Source organism: Syngnathus floridae, chromosome 10, assembly GCF_059516105.1.
Source record: "Syngnathus floridae isolate MCC-2025c chromosome 10, RoL_Sflo_1.0, whole genome shotgun sequence".
Classification (NCBI taxonomy): Eukaryota; Metazoa; Chordata; class Actinopteri; order Syngnathiformes; family Syngnathidae; genus Syngnathus; species Syngnathus floridae.
This window is the reverse complement of record NC_142422.1, coordinates 4,652,929-4,674,828: the sequence shown is the minus strand read 5'-3', so window position 1 is coordinate 4,674,828 and position 21,900 is coordinate 4,652,929. Positions and strand designations below refer to the sequence as shown.

The window sequence follows — 21,900 nt, the reverse complement described above, 5'->3', positions numbered from 1 at the left end:
TTCCGTATTTTTGTTGTTTTATAGCGTCATCACGTGACCTGCGTTTTGCGCCTGTCAATATTTTGGTGACGTCAAATCTTAGGATATTAAAAAATATGCTACGTTTAAATACTATTTTATTAGCATTACACAATACGAATGTATTATTCAAGCTATATTATGAAAGTGTTTATTAATAACGTGCGTTGCTGTCGTGTCACCAAATTGTATTTAACTTCCGGTCACATGTCCAAAACCCCTGAAACGTGACATGCTAACCAGCCATTATTGATCATACAAACATAATACCATAAAATGATATTCGGTGTCATTCATTCATCGCGTTTCTTGTACATCTTATAGCAGACGATTTGAATTCAGTCGTGTTTGTGTGAAATGATGGACAAAGACAAGCGTGGCGACAATGTAAGTACTTTTCTCCTCACCATAGCAAGAAGCTAGTTAGTGTCACTCATTTTATTCCGTGCTGCACCATCCAGCTTGACCATAGCAATTGGATGGAGATGCACCAGTTCATTGGGGACCTCCTGATGTCATCTGGGAGCTCCGCGAAGGAGCAGCCCGACATCATGAACGTGTGGAGCATGTTAGGAGGAGACACGCTCAAACAAGCCCGATCGATGCACGACAAAACCGAGGCGTCGCTGAGGAAAAACACAACAAAAGACCGTAGGTGTTTTTATTTGAATCATAAGCGTGATTTGCATCTCTTGATAAGCTCCCAATTGTTTTAATAATCAAGATGTAAGCCTTACAATATTACATCTTGATTATTAAAACAATTGTCACGTGGCACTCGTAGCCAATCAGGAAGCGAGTTGACTATGTGAATAATTGCGTCAGGAAGATCGACTAAAATTGTACATTTCATGAATATATTTATTTTGTCCATACCTTGAAACTGAGGTTTAAAGACTACTGTCACAAATTATTTTCTAGTCACCATGTTGTCTAGTCAATGGGCCATGTACTGACCCACCCTATCATCATCATCATCCATCACATATAATAATAAAAAAAAAAACAAATATAACCCTTTGCCTGTCATGTGTGCTAGACATGCGCCATGTCTGCACCTGCCCCGGCTGCCCGTACTCCTCTCCCAGACAAGCCTCGTCCTCGCTTCCACATTCTTTGGAGGCTCTAAAAGAGCCAAATGCATCCTCCACCAGCACCAGTGATCCTCTCCCACCTGACAGTTGCCCTGGACCTGGGGGTTCATCTGAGAACAGGCCCAACCCTGAAACTCTTCCCTCCGAACAGTCTTCTTTGAACCAGTTCTCGTCCATGTTCCCTTGCTCTCCCTTCTGTCACACGCACCACCACTTCCACCACCACCACTGCCCTATCAGCACGTGTTTGCCGTACCCGCAACCTTCCTTTTCCTGCCTGGCGTCTTTGCAGTCCTGTCTGCATCAACGCAGGCCTGAGGAGCGCGGTCGCCCGTCGACGGCTCCATTGTCGCACCCCTGCATGCACTGCTCTGCGTCCTTCTCCAGACCCTCGCAGCTACTGCAGCATCAGCGGGCCGAGCACGCCCAAAAGGCCTCCGGCTTCCTGTGCACACAGTGCGGTCGGACCTTCAACTCGCACAGCAACCTGCGCATACACCTCCACGTGCATACCGGCGCCCGGCCGTACGCCTGCTCTGAATGCGGCAAGGCATTCAGTCAGTCGGGCGCTCTCAAGATCCACAGGCGGATCCACACTGGCGAAAGACCGTACTCTTGCGACTTCTGTGGGAGGGGCTTCCCCCATCTGGCGGGGGTCCGAGCCCACCAGAGGATCCACACCGGGGAAAAACCTTACCGCTGCAGCCAGTGCGGCAAGTGCTTCACCCAATCCGGAGCCCTCAAGATTCACATCCGCATTCACACCGGCGAGCGGCCGTTCGTCTGTAACATCTGCGGGAAGGCTTTCTCCAACCGCTCCGGCATCCGCTTCCACAATCAAACGGTCCACGGTCTAGACCCGGAACTGGCGGGGCCCACCAGGGTGGCGCTCGGGCGTCCTCGCGCTTATCCGCCTGCTAATCTGAACATGCCTCAAAGCCCTGGTGGCAACACTTCATCGGTGCCCGGTGGGAACGTCGGCAAGTGCCCGACAGAGGGAGAGAGCGCACGGCTCAGTTACGAGTGTGAAGACTGCGGCCTGCGTTTCAAAGATGCGCCTTCACGGAACACACACCAAACTCTGGCGCACTATTCTGTGGAGGAGGAGGAGGCTCTCAAAGATGGAAGCACAAATGAAGGTGTCACCCATGACAGTGGGGAATAGGTTTTGCTTTTGTGGTATGACACACTAAATGGCTGCCAAAATATATTTGTTACAAAACACAAATTACAGTATTATTGCTTGACCTTCCACAGTAGAATACATAATTATATGTTGGAACAACAATTAGAATTTGAACTCAAATGCCAGTGAAATTAATGGAAAGGAAATTTTACTATAAAGTGCGGTAGTAGTACTCGGGCTCCCTCTAGTGGTCCTCAAAAGTCATTGAATTAATTTTTCAAACTGCATAATGTTGCGGTGGCTTCAAGTTGCAAAATCCAGTTCAGTGAATTTATTAAATTCTTTTGAAGTCGTAGACAACGTTTCAATATAATTATTTGCATTTATTAATTTTTAAATATTTGTCTTTATTGGCGTATATTGGTCAAATCGTTTTTAATTTATGTGGAATATTTTTACATCAGTTTATCCTAAAGTGCTTTTTAATTAATTTATTTGTTTAGTATTGTGCCTTACAAATAAAATGTTAGTCTGCAAACGACACTACAATGACCTTCAGTAATGGCACTTTCTGTTCAACCCTTATATAATAATACAAAATAGGGAAAACAGGCTGTAATTAAAAAAAAATGTATTACTAATTTAATGTTAGTATAAATCTCATAATACCACTGTCACGCCCAAAAAGGGATTCAGTACACTGTGTAAACAAAATCCAGTGTTCTTGGGTGGGAGAGTTATGTGCACTTGTTAAAAACGTTGAAAAAAACTTGTTTCACAATTTGTTGTTTTCCATAAGCATTTTCAACGTAGAGTTTGTGTCCATTGTGCCTCTTGCGTCGTAAAATATTTTATTATAAGCATGTTTACCATGTTGCACTTAGCACTATTTATTAAGCAACCGTCCTGTACATCTCTTCAATATTTATAGCTCACTAGAGCCACCTAGTGGTGTCATACAGTGAATGGCCACCACGCCATTCCCAGTGCATCTCAGTTGGAAGAAAAGGTGAATGTAAATACAAAACTATTCCCATGTAATTTCTGAAAGTGCAGCTTTTTTTATCAATAATAATAAACGTGATACTGACGGAGTCATATTCTCTTTGTGCAACATTGTGGATTTACACTTAGTTCTTTTTTCAGGCACACAGTAGTGTGCAAAGGCTCCCCCATCACTGTGATCAACTTTAGATTCTTGTGTCACTGGAGATTCTGCTGTGTCAGCTTTATTTCACTTTTAGGCAATACAGTCCATCCCCACTTCTTGCAAGTTGGCCTCACAAAGGTTCTTCGTACCGCTGCAATGAAGAGTAACATGACTTCGGTTCAGCGTAAACGACGCTGTAAGGTCGGAGTGTATTGGCATGGAGGGCGGGGGTGCAGTAGCCGTTGTCGAGCATCCTGTGCGAGGGACAGTCGTAGTTCCCCGGGGGTCCGATAGATGACGTCTGTTGCCCGCCTGCGTTGCAGTGAGTGCCCCCTGCTGAGGGTGCGCACTCCTGCTCGCCGAAAGGTGTGGCGTATTCGGGTTCCGGTGGAAGTGGCTCCGCATACTCCGGCATGTTGCCAGATGGGTTGTAGTGGCTGAATGTGAATGGGATGGTGTAGCCCTCATCTGAGGAGGGCCGGAATGTAGAGCCCACCTTCTGTCCAGTAGCAGGCTGTGCATAGTCTAAAAAAAAACCCAACAACTTTATTTAACATAGTCAAAACAGATTGTTTGTATTCCATCTTGCTTCTGCTCGAAAATCATACGCCGATGTATAATGCTATTTCTCAAGGGATTACTTTTTTTTTTTCTCACCGAATTTAAAATGTTTTGTGATAATTGATCATGTTTGTTTTTTCCCCTAGCAGTTTAGTCAATCATCGGCTAGAATGAGTGGAAATACGGTTTTAGCCTGGTCTTCTGTCTCCTCCAACGCACAGATTTAATTAGACAGGCTGTGCCGGTCGCCGCTTTGTCTTAGTGTCGCCCCTCCGTCCTGTTTATCAGTCTCAAAAGAAGGGGCCCTCTAAGGGGGCGGGGGGGCTGGTGGAAGGCAGGAGAGCTTGGGCTAAGCGGCCTTTATCGTGCGCCAATTAAAGGGTCCCTTTTCAGAGAGGCTTCACGGGCCAAAGAACGGAATGTTTACACAGTGACTGGGTGATGGGGCAAAGAATGGACAACCCATGGAGAAAGCTGAGAAGACCCCCCCCCCCCCTCTGCGTGACAGGAAAAATGAAGGAGACCACTAGAAAGACGGACGACCGAAAAGGACTGAATATACATGAGCAGCATGGACAAATGTATCACGGATATCATTCTGACCATTGAGCGGGGGGCTCGGTAGGGCGTCGTGGATATTTCGCTCAAGAGGGTACGAGATGAGCTCTGATGGTGGGCACGGTAGAGTCTTGATTTGGAAACTCTGGCAACCTGCTGAACACAGTCACGGTTAGCAAAATAAACAACACTGGCATCAAGTTGAGGGAAGAAGCAGACTTACTTGTTGGCACCGAGTATTTTATTTGGGAAGCCTTTTTCCTGCAGGGAAAAGAAGAAACGTAGGACTGTCAGTATCAAATAATTTTAGAATCGATTATTCTATCGATTTAATCGAATAATCTCCCAAAAAATTTTGCATTAGTCAATTAACATTTTTTTCCCATGATTACTGTTTATGGACCAATTGTTTTTGTGTGTTTGGTATTATTTAGTGATTAAAAAACTTCTTTCTGGTGAACTCTCCGCATTTGAGTTTATTAAAAACCATCACCTAAGAAAATTTAATGTAACGAACCTTCTCTTCCACCAGACTCCAGCCAACAAACACCCGAAGCACGTGATTAGTCCCAAGACCACTCCCACTGCGATGATGACTGGTTGACCGGACCCTGCACAGCCAGTCGTAAGTCATTTGAGTTCATGCTATAAAGCACGTAACAAAGATTCCAAATATATGTGCACTCACTCTGCTTGGAAGCCACTAAAATGGGACCCTCTGTGGGTGTGGGAGATGTGTTTGGAGTCGCTTCGTTAGCTTTGCTGAAAGTCGATTCTGTTGGATAAAAAAAAAAAAGTCAGTCGATGAATAACAAGGGAAGTTCGAAAAAGACTTTACGTACCGTCGGGTGAGCGAGACCTTGGCGTGACTTTGACGGGGCAGCCCAGGATTTGGACTCGAGCTGAAGGTCGACCATGGTAGCGCTGAGGCCGCACACGGATGAAGCGAGCCACAGCGGGAGGATACAGGCTGTTGAGCACTCTCGCTTGACCGTCGGCAAAAGCCTCAAACACCTCATCGCAGATAGGGAGAGATGCCATAACTGGTAGTTTCTCTACAACCACATCATCAAATGTTGTCTCAAATCCAACCAACCTTTCCTTCTTTGCTGACAGCGTCTTTGTAAACCTTCCAGTTTGTTCTGTCTCTGCTAAAAAGCAGCGTGTAAGCATTGATGTGGTTCTCGTCCGATGCCGTTGTGATTACCCCTGAAAAAAAAGAGTAATGGAACAATGTTGTATCACTTTGCATTGTCAGTTACACGACTAACTAACTCGTCTGTCGGCTATTAACAAACAAACAAACAAACAAACAAACAAACAAACAAACAAACAAACTAACTAACTAACTAACTAACTAACTAACTAACTAACTAACTAACTAACTAACTAACTAACTAACTAACTAACTAACTAACTAACTAACTAACTAACTAACTAACTAACTAACTAACTAACTAACTAGTATGTCAGCAACTAACTAGTATGTCAGCAACTAACTAGTATGTCAGCAACTAACTAGTATGTCAGCAACTAACTAGTATGTCAGCAACTAACTAGTATGTCAGTAACTAACTAACTAACTAACTAACTAACTAACTAACTAACTAACTAACTAACTTGTATGTCAGCTACTAACTAACTAACTAACTAACTAACTAACTTCTGTGTTCAAGATTATTTAGAAGTTGGAAATACTGAGAGAAATGAATGTTCTGTTGTTACTAAGTGATCATTTTGATTTCAAACCCAAACAAAACCAATAATTGATTACCATGCTAATCCTTCTTTCTTATTTGCGTGTGAATACATAATTTGGCCATTTTTATTATTCATTTAATTGAATAACTTTGCACTAATGTACTGTCATGGAATTGTTCCAAATATACAGAGTTAGTTATATAAGCTTTCATATTAACTAACTAGCTAAAGGTTTATTTTACTCAAACCTACCTGTGATAGAGCTTTTATCAGTGAGTCCAAGCTCCACCCAGGGCGACGGATCGTTCCAATCTGCGGTCCAGGCGAGCCCCTCGTGTCCAGAATGCACCTTTCTGCTAGACCAGGACAGTTTGTCCGCAAAAGATGAGGCGTTTGAACCGTACACCGCCAGGATGTTGTTGCATTCTGTTGAGCAATCAGGAGAAAGGATGGAAGTCGTTCATTACGATGCGCTGAAATGTTTTGTAAACAGCCAGGAAATAATATTTACAAACTGTAGCACACTTCAGAGTGAAAATATGTGACTTGAGGGCATCCGGTTATACCTTGAACGAACACCAGCTTCTTTTCAGATAACGACCCCCTATCCAAAGATAAAAGTCAACATTCAAAAATAACGAATTTGACGTAGGCAGTGATGAACAATGTCACGGACGTTTTGGAAAAGATCCCATTCGAAAAGGTAGACTCGTAGCGTGTGAGGCTCCTCCCACGGCTGACGCTCACGCGACCTCCGAGACTGTCAGACGTTGCTCCGGCGTGCACGGCAGACTTACACAGCACCGACGTCTGTGGCAGAAAAGAAGAAAATTACAAACATGGACTCCTTTTGATTGGTCAACTGAATCTGACTTTTATATGACAATAATTTAAATGAGGAGAAAAACTCAAACATGTGGCTGTTTTATCATCAAAAATTAGAAATTAAAAGAATCGGAAAATGCTGTTCACGTCTTGTAATTTCAAGGAAAACATTTATATTGGGATATGTAGGTCTTTAATTTTCTCAGATGTTTCTCGCTTTTATAGTATCAGTGCTTGGTATCGGTATCAGTCGTATTGGTATCGATCTAGGATAAAAAGTATTATCGAATATGGCTAACCAAGTTGACTTGTAAATGCTATTTACTTACATCTCGGTAGCCTTGCTCGGGACCTCCCCAAATGTCTCCTGTCACATTTTTACAGCCGGCAGGGCAGTAAACTCTGAAAACCATAAGAAATTTAAACAACTCTTGGAACTCTTTTAAGAAAATGAGAAGCTTGCATTGTTCACCAACCTCACATGTGGCGAGCTAAAATGAGACCCCCGTTGTAAACAAGAGATGATATCTGCAACAAGGGAGACGAAATAATGCATAGTGGGATTTAGAGGAAGACGTGACTATGTATTAAAACTCTTATATAAGACCCCCCCCCCCCTTTTTTTTACAACATGAGATAGCCCAGTGTGTTGCAAGTGTTGCTATATTAGGGGATGAGCGCTCATCAGTGCCGAGATGAGCAAAGCCTTTGTTACGCTGACTGACGAGCTCGGCGACTGGCTCTCGTGTGATCTCAGCTAACAGACGGGCGGTTTGTGCGGCCAGACATGGCGAGATTTCACAAACAAGCTACGGGAAGACAGGAAACTGCGATACACGCAGCGAGGTCCCGATGACCTCATCCGGGGAGACTAAGTATAGACTCCTGTTCAGACCGGTCACATGATGCAGGAAAAACAAAACAAAGTCTCTATCTTTTTTTTTTTCTTCTTCTAACATCACGAGATGTCCCCTTATAAACGATACGTCATGTAGATGACGTCACGTGACCGTTGATGCTCCTGGTGTTGTAAGAGGAGAAGAATCAAAGCTCATTGAACAACACTAGTGGCCTCCCGGTATTCATCCTGAGAAGCTTTCCCAGCAAACACATCGAGCACTGATGGCGGCTGAGGCTGAATGCCGATCAGTTGAGACAACACACATGCACACACAACTGCACACACACATAAAATAATTTTTTGTACACAATATACCAGCCAAGGTTTTGCACACATGTAGCAGAAGAAGCATCTTAGTGGACGGGCGACGGGGAATCGGGGCATACCTGGGTAAAGGTCCGTGGCGTAGGATAGCAAAAAGCCTCGTCCAGACAGATGTGACTTGGACTTGAAGGTTATCGTTACTTCATTGCTTGTAAGTGTTATATTCTTTTGTGATGCGTTAAGTCTACCACACACAGGGCCTGAGAACATGCAGAGAGAGAACGGAAAGGATCAAAATGTTGGAAAATTTCAATAATTTTTTTTCATGCTCGTCAGAAGCCAAAATGCATCCCGACGCATGCTGTTGTTGTTAGCATATGCTTGTGACGTGTGTAATTAATATTAATTTAATTGTATTGCTTGAGTGTGACAAGCAATTTATTTATTTAATTCAATTTTTTGATTGGTTTCCGTTGAACTTTTCCTCATTGCCATTGGTGGCTCATTCTGTATTGTCATCGTAAAAATCCGACAAAGGTAAAGAAAAAATAAAATACAATCAAACTGAGCAATTCTGGCAAGATAATGGCTTGACGTTCCAATTTTGACTTTTTGCTTGATCTCCATAACTTTTGGGATAATTTGGGGTATTGATGATCAAAAGCCAATACACACGATTGCTTTTTCCAATGGTAGTAATAATGCATCAGCGCTTTTTTTTTTTTTGCACTGGTCCTTTTGTGCGAGTACAGAACTCAATGAGGCGTCAGCGAATTCACTCGTTGCACAACATTTGTAAGATTAATATTAAAGAGATGTAGAGCTGTCACTGCTTGTAGGAACAGTAACCCGGCAGAGAGAAAAAGAACATTACAATCATGACTCAGGTACTCCGGTATCCAGTAACAAACACAATCGGGAATGCAATCCTCGCATCAATTTCTCAATCGTCCTTTTGGTCCAGAGCCAAATTTCTACACCTTCAAGGCACAACTATGTGTTCTCTGAGTTAACGTGTTAAATCAATGTGTCACTGAATTGACATGCCCTGAGTGTATTGGCACGGGGAAAGTCTACAATTGAATAGGAAAGAGAAAAATGGGATAAAATTGTGAAATGACGCGGCCAGTGAAATTTCTTACCGAGGCTTGGATGCCCATTTTTATCTGTGATGACAAGAGAGCCGTTACTGCAATTGGGACTACTTTCGATGTCAAAATCCCCAAAAAGAAGTCGTAGCGTGCGCCCTTCTGGGACACGAAGCTTCCACTTGCACCAGGTGTGACTGGGATATGTACCCGGGTAGTTCTGGGAGGCCAACGTGCCGGATTCTGTGCCCAGGTGTGTATGTCCGCAGCCATCACCTGAGGCGGTACAAATAAAGATCTTTCATTAAGTCAAAAACAGGAAAGAAATAGTCTGCTGTTTTAATAAGTGCATTTGTAAATGTCACTATTCTAAAGCAGCTGTGAGAAGCAGAAGATTTTCACACTTCTGCATTGCTACCACTTCCCGTCTGGTATGAAGACTAATAAAAGCCACCTCGGAACACGCACATGTCATAAGACTGGTTAGTGTATACAAAGTCTACACACCCCTCTTCAAAATGACAGCTTTTTGTAAATTTAAAAAAATCAAACCAATTTATTAAGATTTTTTTTCCACAATTAAGATAACCTATGACCTATTTTTGCTTTTAAGGGTATTTTTGATGTTTATCTTGGTATAATTTTTAGGTCACATAACCAGCAATTTGACTTTTTATACCCATTGTAGTGTGTGAGTTTTTTTTACTTGCATTCTGAACATTCAAAGTGGTTTTAGTGGTCAAATCTTAAGTGGTTGATTTATGAAGAAAGCAGAGGATAGAGCAGGATAACAATTTTCAATTTTTTGGGGGGTCTGTCAGGAAGCCTTTATTTTAGATGAAAACATTACATAACATATTGAGCGTAATATAGATTAATTTTAATTAATTAAGTTGCTTGTTAAAAATAGGACCTTGAAAAAAATGATCTCATATCAAATTGCAATCTTAATGCTGAGAAAAAAACAATATACAAATTAGTTTATCTTAAAAAAGTTCAGCCCCCTTTTTTAAACGACTTTAATTCCATTTCCCCCACGCTGATTCATAATTTCCAACATCTGCTTCTGCGACATGAACCGGACTGCAACACTAATATTTAGATTATCTAACCCATCAGTGGGCCACAGTAAACAAGTGAGCAATTTCCCGTAGTGAAAACACAGAGGTGGGTTTTGTGGGGGCGCCCGTAATAAGTTAAATGGTCCAGGAATGATCAAAAGATTAAAAATGAACCGGTCACCGTCTGAGCTTCTTCCTTCGTCGTGGTCTTCCTTATAAGGGAGCTTAAGATTTGTTGAGTCCAAACTGCAGGATAACCTTGTGTGCTCACCACACCAGCCCCCAACTTTGACACAGCTCTTCCTCTGTTTTTCTGTTTTTGCGGCTCTTCAAGCCCCCCTAAGGATTTCCTGGAAATGCCGCAGCGACATTCAGTAACCGTGGGCAACCGACCCGAAATGTGTCACTTTCCGGTGGAAGGGTTATACTTTACTGAGCAGTCCTATGGTTAAATAATTTCCCCTTGCCCCTATAAAAACAAAAAATGAGCTTATTTTATCCTGATTTGACCTTTTGGGGAATTTGTTAAGAATGGTTGCAGAGAAATAGATTAATTTGGGGATATTTTCCTCAAGTGCTTTGCTGGCAGGTCCGCACAAGTAGAAGTGATGGTCACCTGTAGGACTTGCACTGCCTTACCCTGTCTAATGTTTTAGTCATCTTTCTTTTATCCCTCAAAAATCCCTACGTTGCGGAATACTGAACAAGACATTGTGTCATTGTATTGTAATAACAAAAAAAATTGAAGTGGAATTAAAATGTCAACTTTCATTGGCAGTAAAAAAGCCTTTTTTTACACAGAGATACTGCAAATATTGACCCAACACCATTAAATTTCACACAGACACAGGAGAGGCCACCCGTGTGCGTTTTCAGACAGCAATATATCATTCCGCAGTCAGATAATGTGATGTAGGACAATGACTTTTCAGACTGCTGTCATAGACTGCAGTGTATTGTGATTTACGCACAAATGTAATCTCTGTCATAAATCAATGACTTGTGTAAATAGTCACAGTCACTAGAGTGGAAATATTATTTTCCACCTCAATGCTCTCTGTATGTTCCCCAACAATTATAAAGTGACTATGTAGTTAATCATCAGCCGCTGCGAGGAAACAAAAGCCACAAGGAGACAGAGAAAAATAACAAATTGATTGCACTCATGAGTCGCGACGGTTGGGAGAACCTGTGGGAAAGGTAAACTCATAGCTGCAGGTAAACATGAAGGGAAGAGTATGTAAAGAATGTGTCACACGTGATCAACCCCCCCAAAAACTGAGAACAGCATGTAAAAGTGTAATAAATCACTAATAATGTAAACTCAACCTACCCGACTGATAAAAAGCCATCTTTGACGTGACAGTGGGATGAGATTGGAGAACAGAAGATAAGACTAAATGTAATGTGTATCAAAAATAGTTTTACAGTCTGGCTGTGAGTTTGAGCAGAAACAATTATTATCGTATTCACATTGTTTTAACATGTTATGCAGTTTGCAAACGTATAGAATAAAAGCCCCGAGACCAGTAATTAACGAGTATTCCTAACTTACCCTCTTGGCCGTGGACGTGCTTGGAAAGAGCGCAAAATGCAAGGCAGTATCCAACTAAAAGTGATTTCAGCGCATCTCGGATGTTTTCGCATTTTGTTCTCATGATTTCCACAGCTCCGTGCAGGCAAATAAAGTGCGAGCCCCTGAAGGCTCTTGAATGTGTTCTGCTCTCCCCACTGAGGAAAAGTTGGAGTAGAAAGTACTGGGTGTTTACTATTGGCCACGAGGCGCTCACCTGACTTGCGATTGGTCCGTTTGTGCTGTCAATCATCCTATCGCCCGCATTCCATTCCAAGGGGCGGGCTCTAGGCTATACTGATCTGAGGTCGGTTTACGTGCTGTTGTTAACGATTTACCTTTGTTTACAGGGAAGGTAACGCTGAACTCGGATCTACTACCTTTTTTTCACGATTAATTGAAGCTGTTGACATGTTAGAACTCTCCACGTATACGCCCCCCGTCACCCTTTGACAAAAGCACGTCTCCTCTTGAGGTACGTTGCAAAACAAAGGAGGAGAATCTACACGAGTGATATTTGAACATTTATAATGTTTGCTTTTTAGAGTACCATGTGTGCGTGTGTACGTTGCGTGTCTTGCGTAGTCCGCAATGGGCTGAGAGGCGTGCCAATCAAGCAGCGCCCTCGCACATAAGAGTAATTTGACCGATTTACACAGCATCGCGTGCGAACGCGCCGCTTGTCGTGACAGCGGGACAGATGCTTCTCAGGCAAAGGCTGCCTTCAGTGCGGGGAGCGTGGACGCGTCACGGCGCATGCTCTCCTACCCCTCTGGCCGGCGGAGGATGAGGAGATCCGTGCCCTGCTCAACAACGGTAAGTCAAACTATGACAATGTTGACTCAAAGTAGCAGGTGCTGGTTTAGGGTTTTGTGTTGTTGTTGTTGTTTTTTTTGCTTTGGTTCGAATGCGTATGCGCGCTTGTGTGTAGATCAAGTGGGTTTGTGCGCTTGTTGGAGAACGTGCGTGCCGGGGCTGTGCGTGACTCCGCGCTTGCAGACGTCACTTTGAGTGGGTGAAGGAGTGTGAGGGAAGCACGCAACGCGGCTCAAGCTCTCGCTACTTGCTAGTGTTGCTATGTTGGAGCTCTTGCATTTGGCAACAAATATTTTTTCATAGACGGTTAGTAATGACCTCTTTGTGCATTCATATTTGTGCACGACTGACATAATGTGTTGTGCAAATTATAACAAAATGAACGCTGTCAGTTGTAAGTCTTAAGAATAAGAGCATATTTTTCTTTACACAATAGTTTTTTTGACCATAGTGAACAAAAGGATCCCCCAAACTCTCAACTCAGATGAGTATTTTGGTGATGAACTTCCCTGATTCAAATTATAATACAATTACAATAATATATTGCATTTCCTTGCTACTGTATAACATCCATCCAGACCTACTCGAGTCCAATCCCTGATCTGGGGACATTGGTTCAAATGCTTCTCGTATGATAACTACAAATAATTACTTTTTAATTATTGGTATATTTGTATATCATTATTTGCCTCATTTGTATCCCGTTTGTATATTCCTAGATCTCAAGTAGATAAAGCTAAACACATTTGACCTTATAAAATATGACAGAGGTCCTTGATTGCCATTATGAAAATCTATGTTGTTGCTCTGCTTGATCCCGTTTAACCCCACAAAGTGCAATACATTATGACTCCTCCCACTTATTAAAGGTTTAATCAATATTTGATAACTGTCATTATGATGTAATTATTACTCACCATTGTCATTATATTTTCATATCACACAGCCTAATTGTGAGGCGAGTGGCATTCAATTTGAACAATTTTAAGGGACCAATATGGCTATATAAATATATATGACAGGTTGCCTTCACCTGTTGATTGCATGTTGTTGTTCCATTGTTAAAAGCACAGATTATAATGTATTCATCTCCTCATGTGTGCATTACCTTAATGTATAGGCTTGTTTTGGACCGTGACCATTTTATGTGTGGATTATTCCTTTTTAAGCCCTTTGTCATGCATTCATTTTTATTTATTTTTTTATGGTGGTTGCATGTCAGATGTCACGGCTTGGGGTAGAGGCTTTCATGTGTTTTTGTGTGTGCGTGCGTGAAGATAGCGTCTGTGCGTGTGTGCGTTTATTTGGTCTAGATCCTGCTGTTAACATGCGTGGCTGGGTCTCTGTGCGTGCAGCTCTGTGAGGAGGGGTGTTGAGGTCATTGTGTCTGCAGGGGATCTCATGATGGAGAAGGAAGAGGAAGGGGGGTCCAGTGGCAACAACCATAAGGCTCAAGTCATCCTGCACCTGCAGCCTGTCTTGCATGGGTAAATACTATGGACGTTGCCATAGACACCACTTATGACAACACACACTTGACATCCATTTTACTAGATTCACCAGTCTCATAAATGTTATATAATAGGTAGCAATATAAACCTGACTCTATTGTACACGTGGACTAAATTGTTGGTACTCTTGTGTTCATGAAAGAAAAACTCACGCAGAAATAACTTGAATCGGTTAGTACATAAAAATAAGATCTCATATGATTTAATATAGAATATAAAAAAAAATATATATATATATATATAGATATAAAATGAAAATCAGACACTGGCTTTGGGGTTCAGAAGAATTATTTTAAAAAAGAAATAGAATGGGCCTTTACCCATACCAGGTATCAGTACTGATACAAGCTCTATTTAAAGGTATTGGTACTTGTGACCATTTTATCAACAGGAAATAGAAATTAGGAGAGTAGAAAATCATGAATTTCATGTAAATTTAAGGATTTATTTATATTGGGATTTATAGGTTTTTGTTTAGAATAATAATCCGTGAATGTTCTTTGCAGGAAATCTTGTGTATCAAAAGTGTGAGTGGTATCGGTACTTGGTATCGGTGACTACTCAAGAATTAAGTACTCGTAGTCAACTGGAAATTGAAACAAAAATTGGAACGGTTTGGCAAGGCACATCAGCTCTTTGTTCACAGATACAAAAATAAAGGATGCAAGGATAAGAACGCTTTGTGAAACATGGAGAAGTTCTGTTCTGTTCTGAGGCTGCTTTGCTACCTCTGGCACAGGATGTCTTAAATCTGTGCTAGGTACAATAAAATCTCAAAACTATCGAGGTGTACTCGAGAAAAATGTCCTGTCCAGTGTTGCAAAGCTTGCTTTTAGACACAGGTCATGGATCTTGCAACAGTGTAATGACCCAAAACACACAGCTAAAAACACTCAAGACTGACTAATAACACATCAGAGTTTTCCGAAGTGACTGATGTGAATATTTAATATCCAATTGAACATTTATGGAAGGAGCTGAAACTCTGGAGAAAGCACCCTTCAAACATGAGGAAACTGGAGCAGTTTGCTCTGCAAAAAAAAATTGCTGATATGTGTAGAAATCTCCTTGAAAGTTTTTATATGACTAGTGATTGCCTCCAAATGGTGTGCAACAAAAAACAGTTAAGGCTAACTTATTTTTGTCCAGGCTGCTTTAATGATTCTTGAACCTGGATTCAAAAGCAATTTTCATTGGTTAAGTTTGATTATATGTAAAAGTATCAAATGTAAACATATGGCAGTAACTGTGCATGACTTCTTGCACCGACCTACTGTTGCACAGTGTTAACTAGTTCATTGTGTGCTGTTTGTAACCTGGAAATGTCATGATTACAGTAAATATTTGTATAACTACAGCAAATATTTGTAGAAAAAACAATGAGCCAATCTTGGCCTTGAATGTCGTATGTCAGGACCGTCGTAAACTCACTTGAACAAATAAGCTTGATCATAAATATAACCTTAATTTCAAAATCCTTTGCCTGAAATAAATTAAAAAAAAAAAAAAAAAAAAAACCTCAAATACTTCTGGACCTAACCTCCGTGTATGACAAAGGCAAAATTTTGGACACGACTACCAATATCGTGCAATATTCCAGCACACCACCATCGGTGTGATTGACATGTAAACAAAACAAATAAAAAATAATAAACAAATAAGTAAATAAATAATAAATGAGGACTTTAACTTACATCCACTCTGATGAAAAATTTAGAGCAAGGGTCACCAACACATGAATGACCTGTGGGCCTCTTTTAAAAATAGTTCACCAATTGTGGGACTTTGTTATTTCCTAGGAATGTTGTACAAGTGATCACTTAATAATGTAAACACTTCCAGAGTTAACGTTGCATTTTGAGAAAGACTGGTTTTTGGAATGTAGATGGAAAATTCTGAGTTTTCATTCGCATGGAATGGGAACTCCACATAGGAGACCTCGGGACTGAGATTCGAACCGAGAATCTCTGCCTTATGATGCAAAATTGCAATTTGTTGAAGGCCAACCAGCCTAACTAACTGTACTTGAGTATGGACTATTTTTTTCACGTCATATTTTGTTGCCCTCTGCAGGGGAAATTATGATATTGCAGATACAAGCAGCACTGTCTTGGCCATCGAGACTCAACATGGTAAGAACTATTTAGCCTACATCTATGTGAAGTCATTAATAAAATACACGAAACTGATTTTTGCACAGATAGAAAAATATCAACAGGCTTTTTTAATATTTTTTGACACTATCTTTGTAGATGATAATAAATCTGAGGGTGAAAGTGTGGAATATGGCTATCCAATCACTTGTGGAGAAAGTAGAGCAGTTTTACTCTTCAAGAAGTTTGTGTGCCCTGGAATCAATGTTAGATGTGTCAAAGTAAGTGGAATTGTTTTTTTTTTTTTTTTTTTAATTCACGTCGTGTCTGTCTTTGCTTGTTTGTTTATAAGCGCACACTGTTGACTTGTTTTCACAGTTTAATGACCAGCTTATCAGTCCTAAGCAGTTTGTACACCTGGCGGGTAAAGCCACCCTGAAGGACTGGAAAAGGGCCATCAGACTAGGCGGGGTTATGCTCAGGTAGACTTAATTCATTTATTTTTAAAACTTTTCTGTCTCAGCTTTTTTTTTTTTTCATGCCTTTGTAGGGACAGATTGTGTAATATAACAGACAAGACTTATAAATTCTGGGGAAATGTTTTGTGGTCTGATGAGACAAAGATTAATCTCATCGAATTGATGGAAATGATAAAACCTTAAAGCGATAATAAGAAAAGTGGCACATTTGATTTTGAAAAGGGGAAAAGAATGACGTTAGTTGGACATGAAGTTGTTTACTTGCATGGTGAGGCTTCAATTCTCAATCTGTGACCGTAAACCTGACTGTTAATTTCATTTTTGTCCGTCTGCGTGTTTCCTGTCATTGACTGATCGTAATCTTCACCAACTTGCTCATGTTTCGTCTCAGTATTTGAAAACACGCGAGTCAATATACAGACTCAGAGGCAATATCTGTTGTTTTTGTCTTTTATCCTACAGAGGTCTTTGTTTGAGCAAATACTGGGATCTCAGGCTGAAACCAATAACAGTATTTGATACAACCCGCTTCTTTTTCATGCAGGAAAATGATGGACTCTGGCCAGATCGACTTCTACCAGCATGATACGGTGTGCAGCAACACGTGCCGCAGCACTAAATTTGACATGCTGATCAACAGCTCGCAACTTCCCCTTGGGACGTCCGTGCAGCCCAATCCCTCATCTCTGGCTCTGGAGTCTCTTGGAGGGCAGGTGCCTCCCTTGACAGGTACACCATAACCAAACACTATGACTCAGTAGCAGGCTGTGCAAAATTACCATTAAAAAAAAAAAATACATATATATTTTGTAACGTAAACGGAACACTGCCCTGGTAGTTGGCCACTTTCAGTTTGCTGCATTCTATCGCTCATGTCTCCCCCTTTGGCGTGTTGTTGTTCCATGTTTGCGGAACCCCCCAGGATTTCATTTATCTGTCTACCAAGATAATGAAATGCTTTGAAAGCTACCAAAAAAATAATTGGATTGGTGCATTAGTCTTTCCCCACACCTTATAACTATTATAAAGGAACCTCAAACCAAATGCCCCTGAGGTTATAAAGTTGGCAGTGAGATCAACATTTTCTGCCATCCAGCTTCCTTTTCAGTCAAAGACTATATTTTTCCAAAGCAAAAGGAATTATTTTTATTTCAGTTTCCAAGTGTCACTATCATAAAAAAAATGAAATAACATTTTGACATTGCCAACCAACATACAAGTATATGCTTATGAATAAATTAATCACTTGTCTCAGATTGTATCTCTCATTTTGGTTAACCCCCCCCTAACCCTAACCCTAACCCTCTCTCTCTCTCTTTTCAGGAGAGTCTCTCCATGATGCAGCTGACTTGGCGGAAGCCCTGGAAGATAAATTTGGGGGCGAGTGGAGCTCCACACACGTCACCACAGCCAATGGACATGCAAAGAGGAAGAGGAGTGACATGCCCGGTAAATAAAATGCACTTTTTTTTTATTTGAGTCAAGCTAGAATCTAAATGCAAGTTATCTCCACTTTTCCCTTTTAGAGCTGGAAGAAAAGATGCTTTTTATATCTGCCGAGCAAGCAGCTAAAATTGTGTCTACTTTAGAATTCAGAGCAATATTTGTTAGTCAAGTCAGGAATGTATATTTTTAAGTGTGTCCATCCTTCTGGGAGGAAACAAAGGATCAATGAGATGCCCTGAATGTGACATGTAAGCTACATTGAAGAAAACTTCACTACTAAAAGAAGTTTGCAACCTAACTAAAGCTTTGTGACTGGAGAGTGGGAAAAATTGAATAATTAACGCTCGACAATATTGGAAGTCAGTAGATTAAGAACAAGCACATTGCAGTTATATCAGGCAATTAATTGAGTTCAAAAAGTGTCACACATGAAGTCAGTCTGCTCAAGCACCTATTGATATCCTCTTAGAGCCCCAAAATGTTACCACTGATGCCTTTAGACATTGCAATGGGGTTGTGGGTTATTTTAAATCACACAGTCGCTTATTTACTCTCGTAGCACAAGTTATATTATTGTATGTATTGATTTTATCTTTTTTTTTTTAATGGTTCAGATCTCCTATTAATAGACCTAATGGAAACACCCTTTATTCCGTACCGCAGCTAGATGGGTGCCCCCTCCCCCCATTTTCCACTTGGGTATTTTTTTTCTGAGAATTATTTCCCATATTTTCACCCGTCCCTCTTAAGAAGCGTATAATGACTTAATCACCAGTTGGGTTTGTATTTTTTTTGGGAACACCCCTACCAAAGAAAATAATCCCATTGCCACACATCATGAAACTCAAATGTTTGTCTGCCTCAAATTTGTTTGTGCTTAGATGGCGTATTAAACTTATGGAAGGGTGTGGCTGAATTTGGGCTGATGGAGGAGGTCCTGTCCGGTCTTCAAGCTCACTTATTGGCCACTTTGAAAGGAGTGGAGCTTCGCAGCGACAAAGCTGCTCTACAGGAGACTGGTGAGTCCACACAGTGGAAAAAAAAAAAAAGAAAATCTCTGAATGGAATATTGATCAAACAAATCTTTCATGCACAAGATCTCTCGAGCTTCAGACATTCAAGTCACAAAGCATTTGTTTTTGTTCCAGATGTCATCATCTTGAATTCCCTTTGCGAGATGTTTGGGCTTTTAGACTCAGTGAAGCAAGCCTTGGAGCAGCGACGTAGCCAGAAGGAAGACGACGACAACGAAGCCGCTTACGGTGAGGAAGGTAAACTTTACGGCGATGCAACCACTGGCGTCAACAAAGTACAGAGAAGAGAGGACCGAGTTAAGATGGAGTAAACATCTTTTTTGTGGGACACCCAGACTTTCTATTCTGTGTCCCGTGTAGAGCTGGAGGAGCAGTCGAAGGAGCGGAGGAAGCAAATGTGTATTAAAAACACATACCACAAACACGCATCCCCCAAACACCTTCGACCCCAACGTCACCAGCTGTCGCCCACCCTCACCAACACAGTAGTCCAGCCTCTCTCGCTCACGGGTTTACCCGATTCGCCGTACTCAAATCCTCAAAACGCCACTCACTTCCCCACTCCTAGCGGGCCGCGAGGGGGGGCCGCCAGGAGGGACGAGAGGACGCGGGCGCTCTGTGAGTCGGGGAAACAGGCGAGAGCCCATAGAGCGGGACAAGAACTAAAGCAGGGTCTTGGACAAAGGGCGTGCCCGCTTCAGCCTCAGTTAGGAAGTGAAGAGCTAGTAGAGGGAGGTGAGAGTTTGCTGGCTTTGGGGAGAAAAGGCTTCAAAAACCTGAAACCTAAATGAAATGGGACACCATTCCCAAATTCAAAGGCAACTTGTAGTGAAAGAGTACTTTGTAAACGTGCGTGTCTTTGCCACTACGTTCAGAGTTAGTCTTTGGTGATTGTCTTCCCTTGTGGTAAAAGTAGATGGGGATAGGAAGCAAAAATGAAACATTTCTTACGATGTTTGTAATTGAAATTACGTTTTGTGAGTCATTGTAGTATTAAGTGTTGAGGTTTATATGGTACCATTTTTTAAAACACAGACTGAACATCTCACTCAGGCTTATATTAAGGCATTAAGTTGCTGACGAATCCGAGAAATCACATGATAATCTCACGGTTGTTTTTATTTTCAGCCCCAGTTCAAACAGTTTTTGTGGGTCTTTTAATAAATAGCGTACCTTTTGAGATACAGCGACGACGACAACAACAACAACAATCGTTTGACTGGAGAACACACATCTTGGCAATCATACTTGGAACAACCGTAATTGCTTTAATCTAAGCCTATGAGTTACTTTCTTTCTTATTTACAAAAGAGGCCATTCCATACAAAGATGACCCTGCATTATGACATCAATGAACACACTTAAATAAATCTCTATTTCAAACCGCAGTCAGTGGAGACATGAGGCATTTTTATTGACATAGCCTATTTCGGGTCTTGCTTAAATGAATTCATTTGAGAGGGTTGCCCCGTCTCATTCAAATGAGGCGAATTTGTTGCGGATATGACAGGAATGGCTTCCGTTACCATGACAACTAGGTTGCGCTGGAGCCCCGAATTAAAAAAAACACCAAAAGAAAGGTGACTGAACTGCACCGCTAGTCCTTACGATACAATTCGGTTTCATTTAGTATATCGCCCCGATTCACGTCAGAGTTCATCTCAAGAGGCTGACCATACGGAGCAGGTGTCGCTCTTCGCGTATTCAGAGACCCAATGGAAGCCCGCACGAGCAAACGCGAGGCGATGGAGCTGAGACGTCACGAGAAGAATGCTCAAGGCTCTCGTTTTGTTGTGATGAAAATGCCGGCGGATGCGGATTTTTTTGGGTTATCTGTTTGCATTTAGCAATTTGGCCGACTGACAATTGGAAAAGTAAGCTAACCCTGTGACAGCCGTGCTGCCGGCTTAAGAAGTTGCCCAGCCCCAACATAGCTGATTGAAACGATCGGCTGGCTCCTCAACGAGTCTGAGCCTGATCGTTTCGACGAGTCACTTCGCAGGCCGGAGTCGCCTCACCTTGAGCTAATGCTAATGTGTTTGCCCGACAAAACTCAATCTGGATCTTAGCTTCCAAGTCACGGGAGGAGATCCTCATGTGGTGGTGGTGGTGGTGGTGGTGGTGGTGGTGGTGGTGGTGGTGGTGGTGGTGGTGGTTATCAATCAACAGTGGGGGCCAAAGTGCAGAATGAAGAGCCAACCACTTCTGTTCAAGTCTGAAGACTTGCACTCATGTCGGACGCCCTCAACAGCGCCTTTGAATTGAATTCCTCGCTGCACAAAACGTTCACATTCAAATGGGGCTATTTGAAACGAGTCAAGCGGTTTGGAATTCCGCTGCGAGGATCACTGCCAACGATAATGTCTGCTCGCCAGAAGCTGACTTGTGCAGTTGGTGTACAAACTAGGCCAATTGCTGTCAGGCATGTCGACGTACTTCTTGTCCCTCACCTAGTCGATCCCGTATTCAAACGCGATTCACGAGCTCATCCCATTCCATCGTTTTCCCTGCATCTGATTATCCCGGCCGGTCATCGCGACCGACCGAGGCAAAATTGCGACGCGCTTGCCTCGGCTCCATAAAAGGGCACGTGGAGCGAGC

General features: G+C 42.0%; 3 protein-coding genes across 8 annotated transcripts; 2 read left to right on the top strand and 1 right to left on the bottom strand.

Annotated features, from left to right (window-relative positions):
- Positions 1–209: 209 nt before the first annotated feature.
- Positions 210–3,646, top strand: LOC148392016 (uncharacterized). Its single transcript, XM_088387394.1, has 3 exons — positions 210–405; positions 480–669; positions 1,058–3,646. The coding sequence occupies exons 1-3, from the start codon at positions 376–378 to the stop codon at positions 2,275–2,277; spliced, it is 1,440 nt and encodes a 479-aa protein (XP_088243520.1). The 5' UTR covers positions 210–375; the 3' UTR covers positions 2,278–3,646.
- Positions 2,601–12,309, bottom strand: LOC148392015 (discoidin, CUB and LCCL domain-containing protein 1). Of its 2 annotated transcripts, none has more exons than XM_088387390.1 (15): positions 11,903–12,309; positions 9,341–9,562; positions 8,321–8,458; positions 7,510–7,561; positions 7,363–7,435; positions 6,885–7,018; positions 6,775–6,812; positions 6,461–6,634; positions 5,604–5,716; positions 5,350–5,521; positions 5,196–5,282; positions 5,025–5,118; positions 4,731–4,768; positions 4,553–4,663; positions 2,601–3,913 (listed from the first exon to the last, which is right to left on the bottom strand). In XM_088387390.1, the coding sequence occupies exons 1-15, from the start codon at positions 12,171–12,173 to the stop codon at positions 3,519–3,521; spliced, it is 2,112 nt and encodes a 703-aa protein (XP_088243516.1). In that variant the 5' UTR covers positions 12,174–12,309; the 3' UTR covers positions 2,601–3,518. The 2 variants fall into 2 exon arrangements, with proteins under 2 accessions (XP_088243516.1, XP_088243517.1); XM_088387391.1 differs by having other exon boundaries at positions 4,553–4,660; positions 11,903–12,099.
- LOC148392014 (glucocorticoid modulatory element-binding protein 1-like) lies at positions 6,145–20,687 on the top strand. 5 transcript variants are annotated; one of them, XM_088387396.1, is made up of 11 exons: positions 6,147–12,395; positions 12,580–12,736; positions 14,092–14,223; positions 16,321–16,379; positions 16,500–16,621; positions 16,719–16,822; positions 17,364–17,548; positions 18,143–18,268; positions 19,147–19,284; positions 19,414–19,536; positions 19,660–20,687. In XM_088387396.1, the coding sequence occupies exons 3-11, from the start codon at positions 14,138–14,140 to the stop codon at positions 20,088–20,090; spliced, it is 1,374 nt and encodes a 457-aa protein (XP_088243522.1). In that variant the 5' UTR covers positions 6,147–12,395; positions 12,580–12,736; positions 14,092–14,137; the 3' UTR covers positions 20,091–20,687. The 5 variants fall into 5 exon arrangements, with proteins under 5 accessions (XP_088243524.1, XP_088243523.1, XP_088243522.1 ...); XM_088387398.1 differs by having other exon boundaries at positions 6,145–12,736; positions 19,414–19,527; XM_088387397.1 differs by having other exon boundaries at positions 6,146–12,736; positions 14,130–14,223.
- The last annotated feature ends 1,213 nt before the right edge of the window (positions 20,688–21,900 follow it).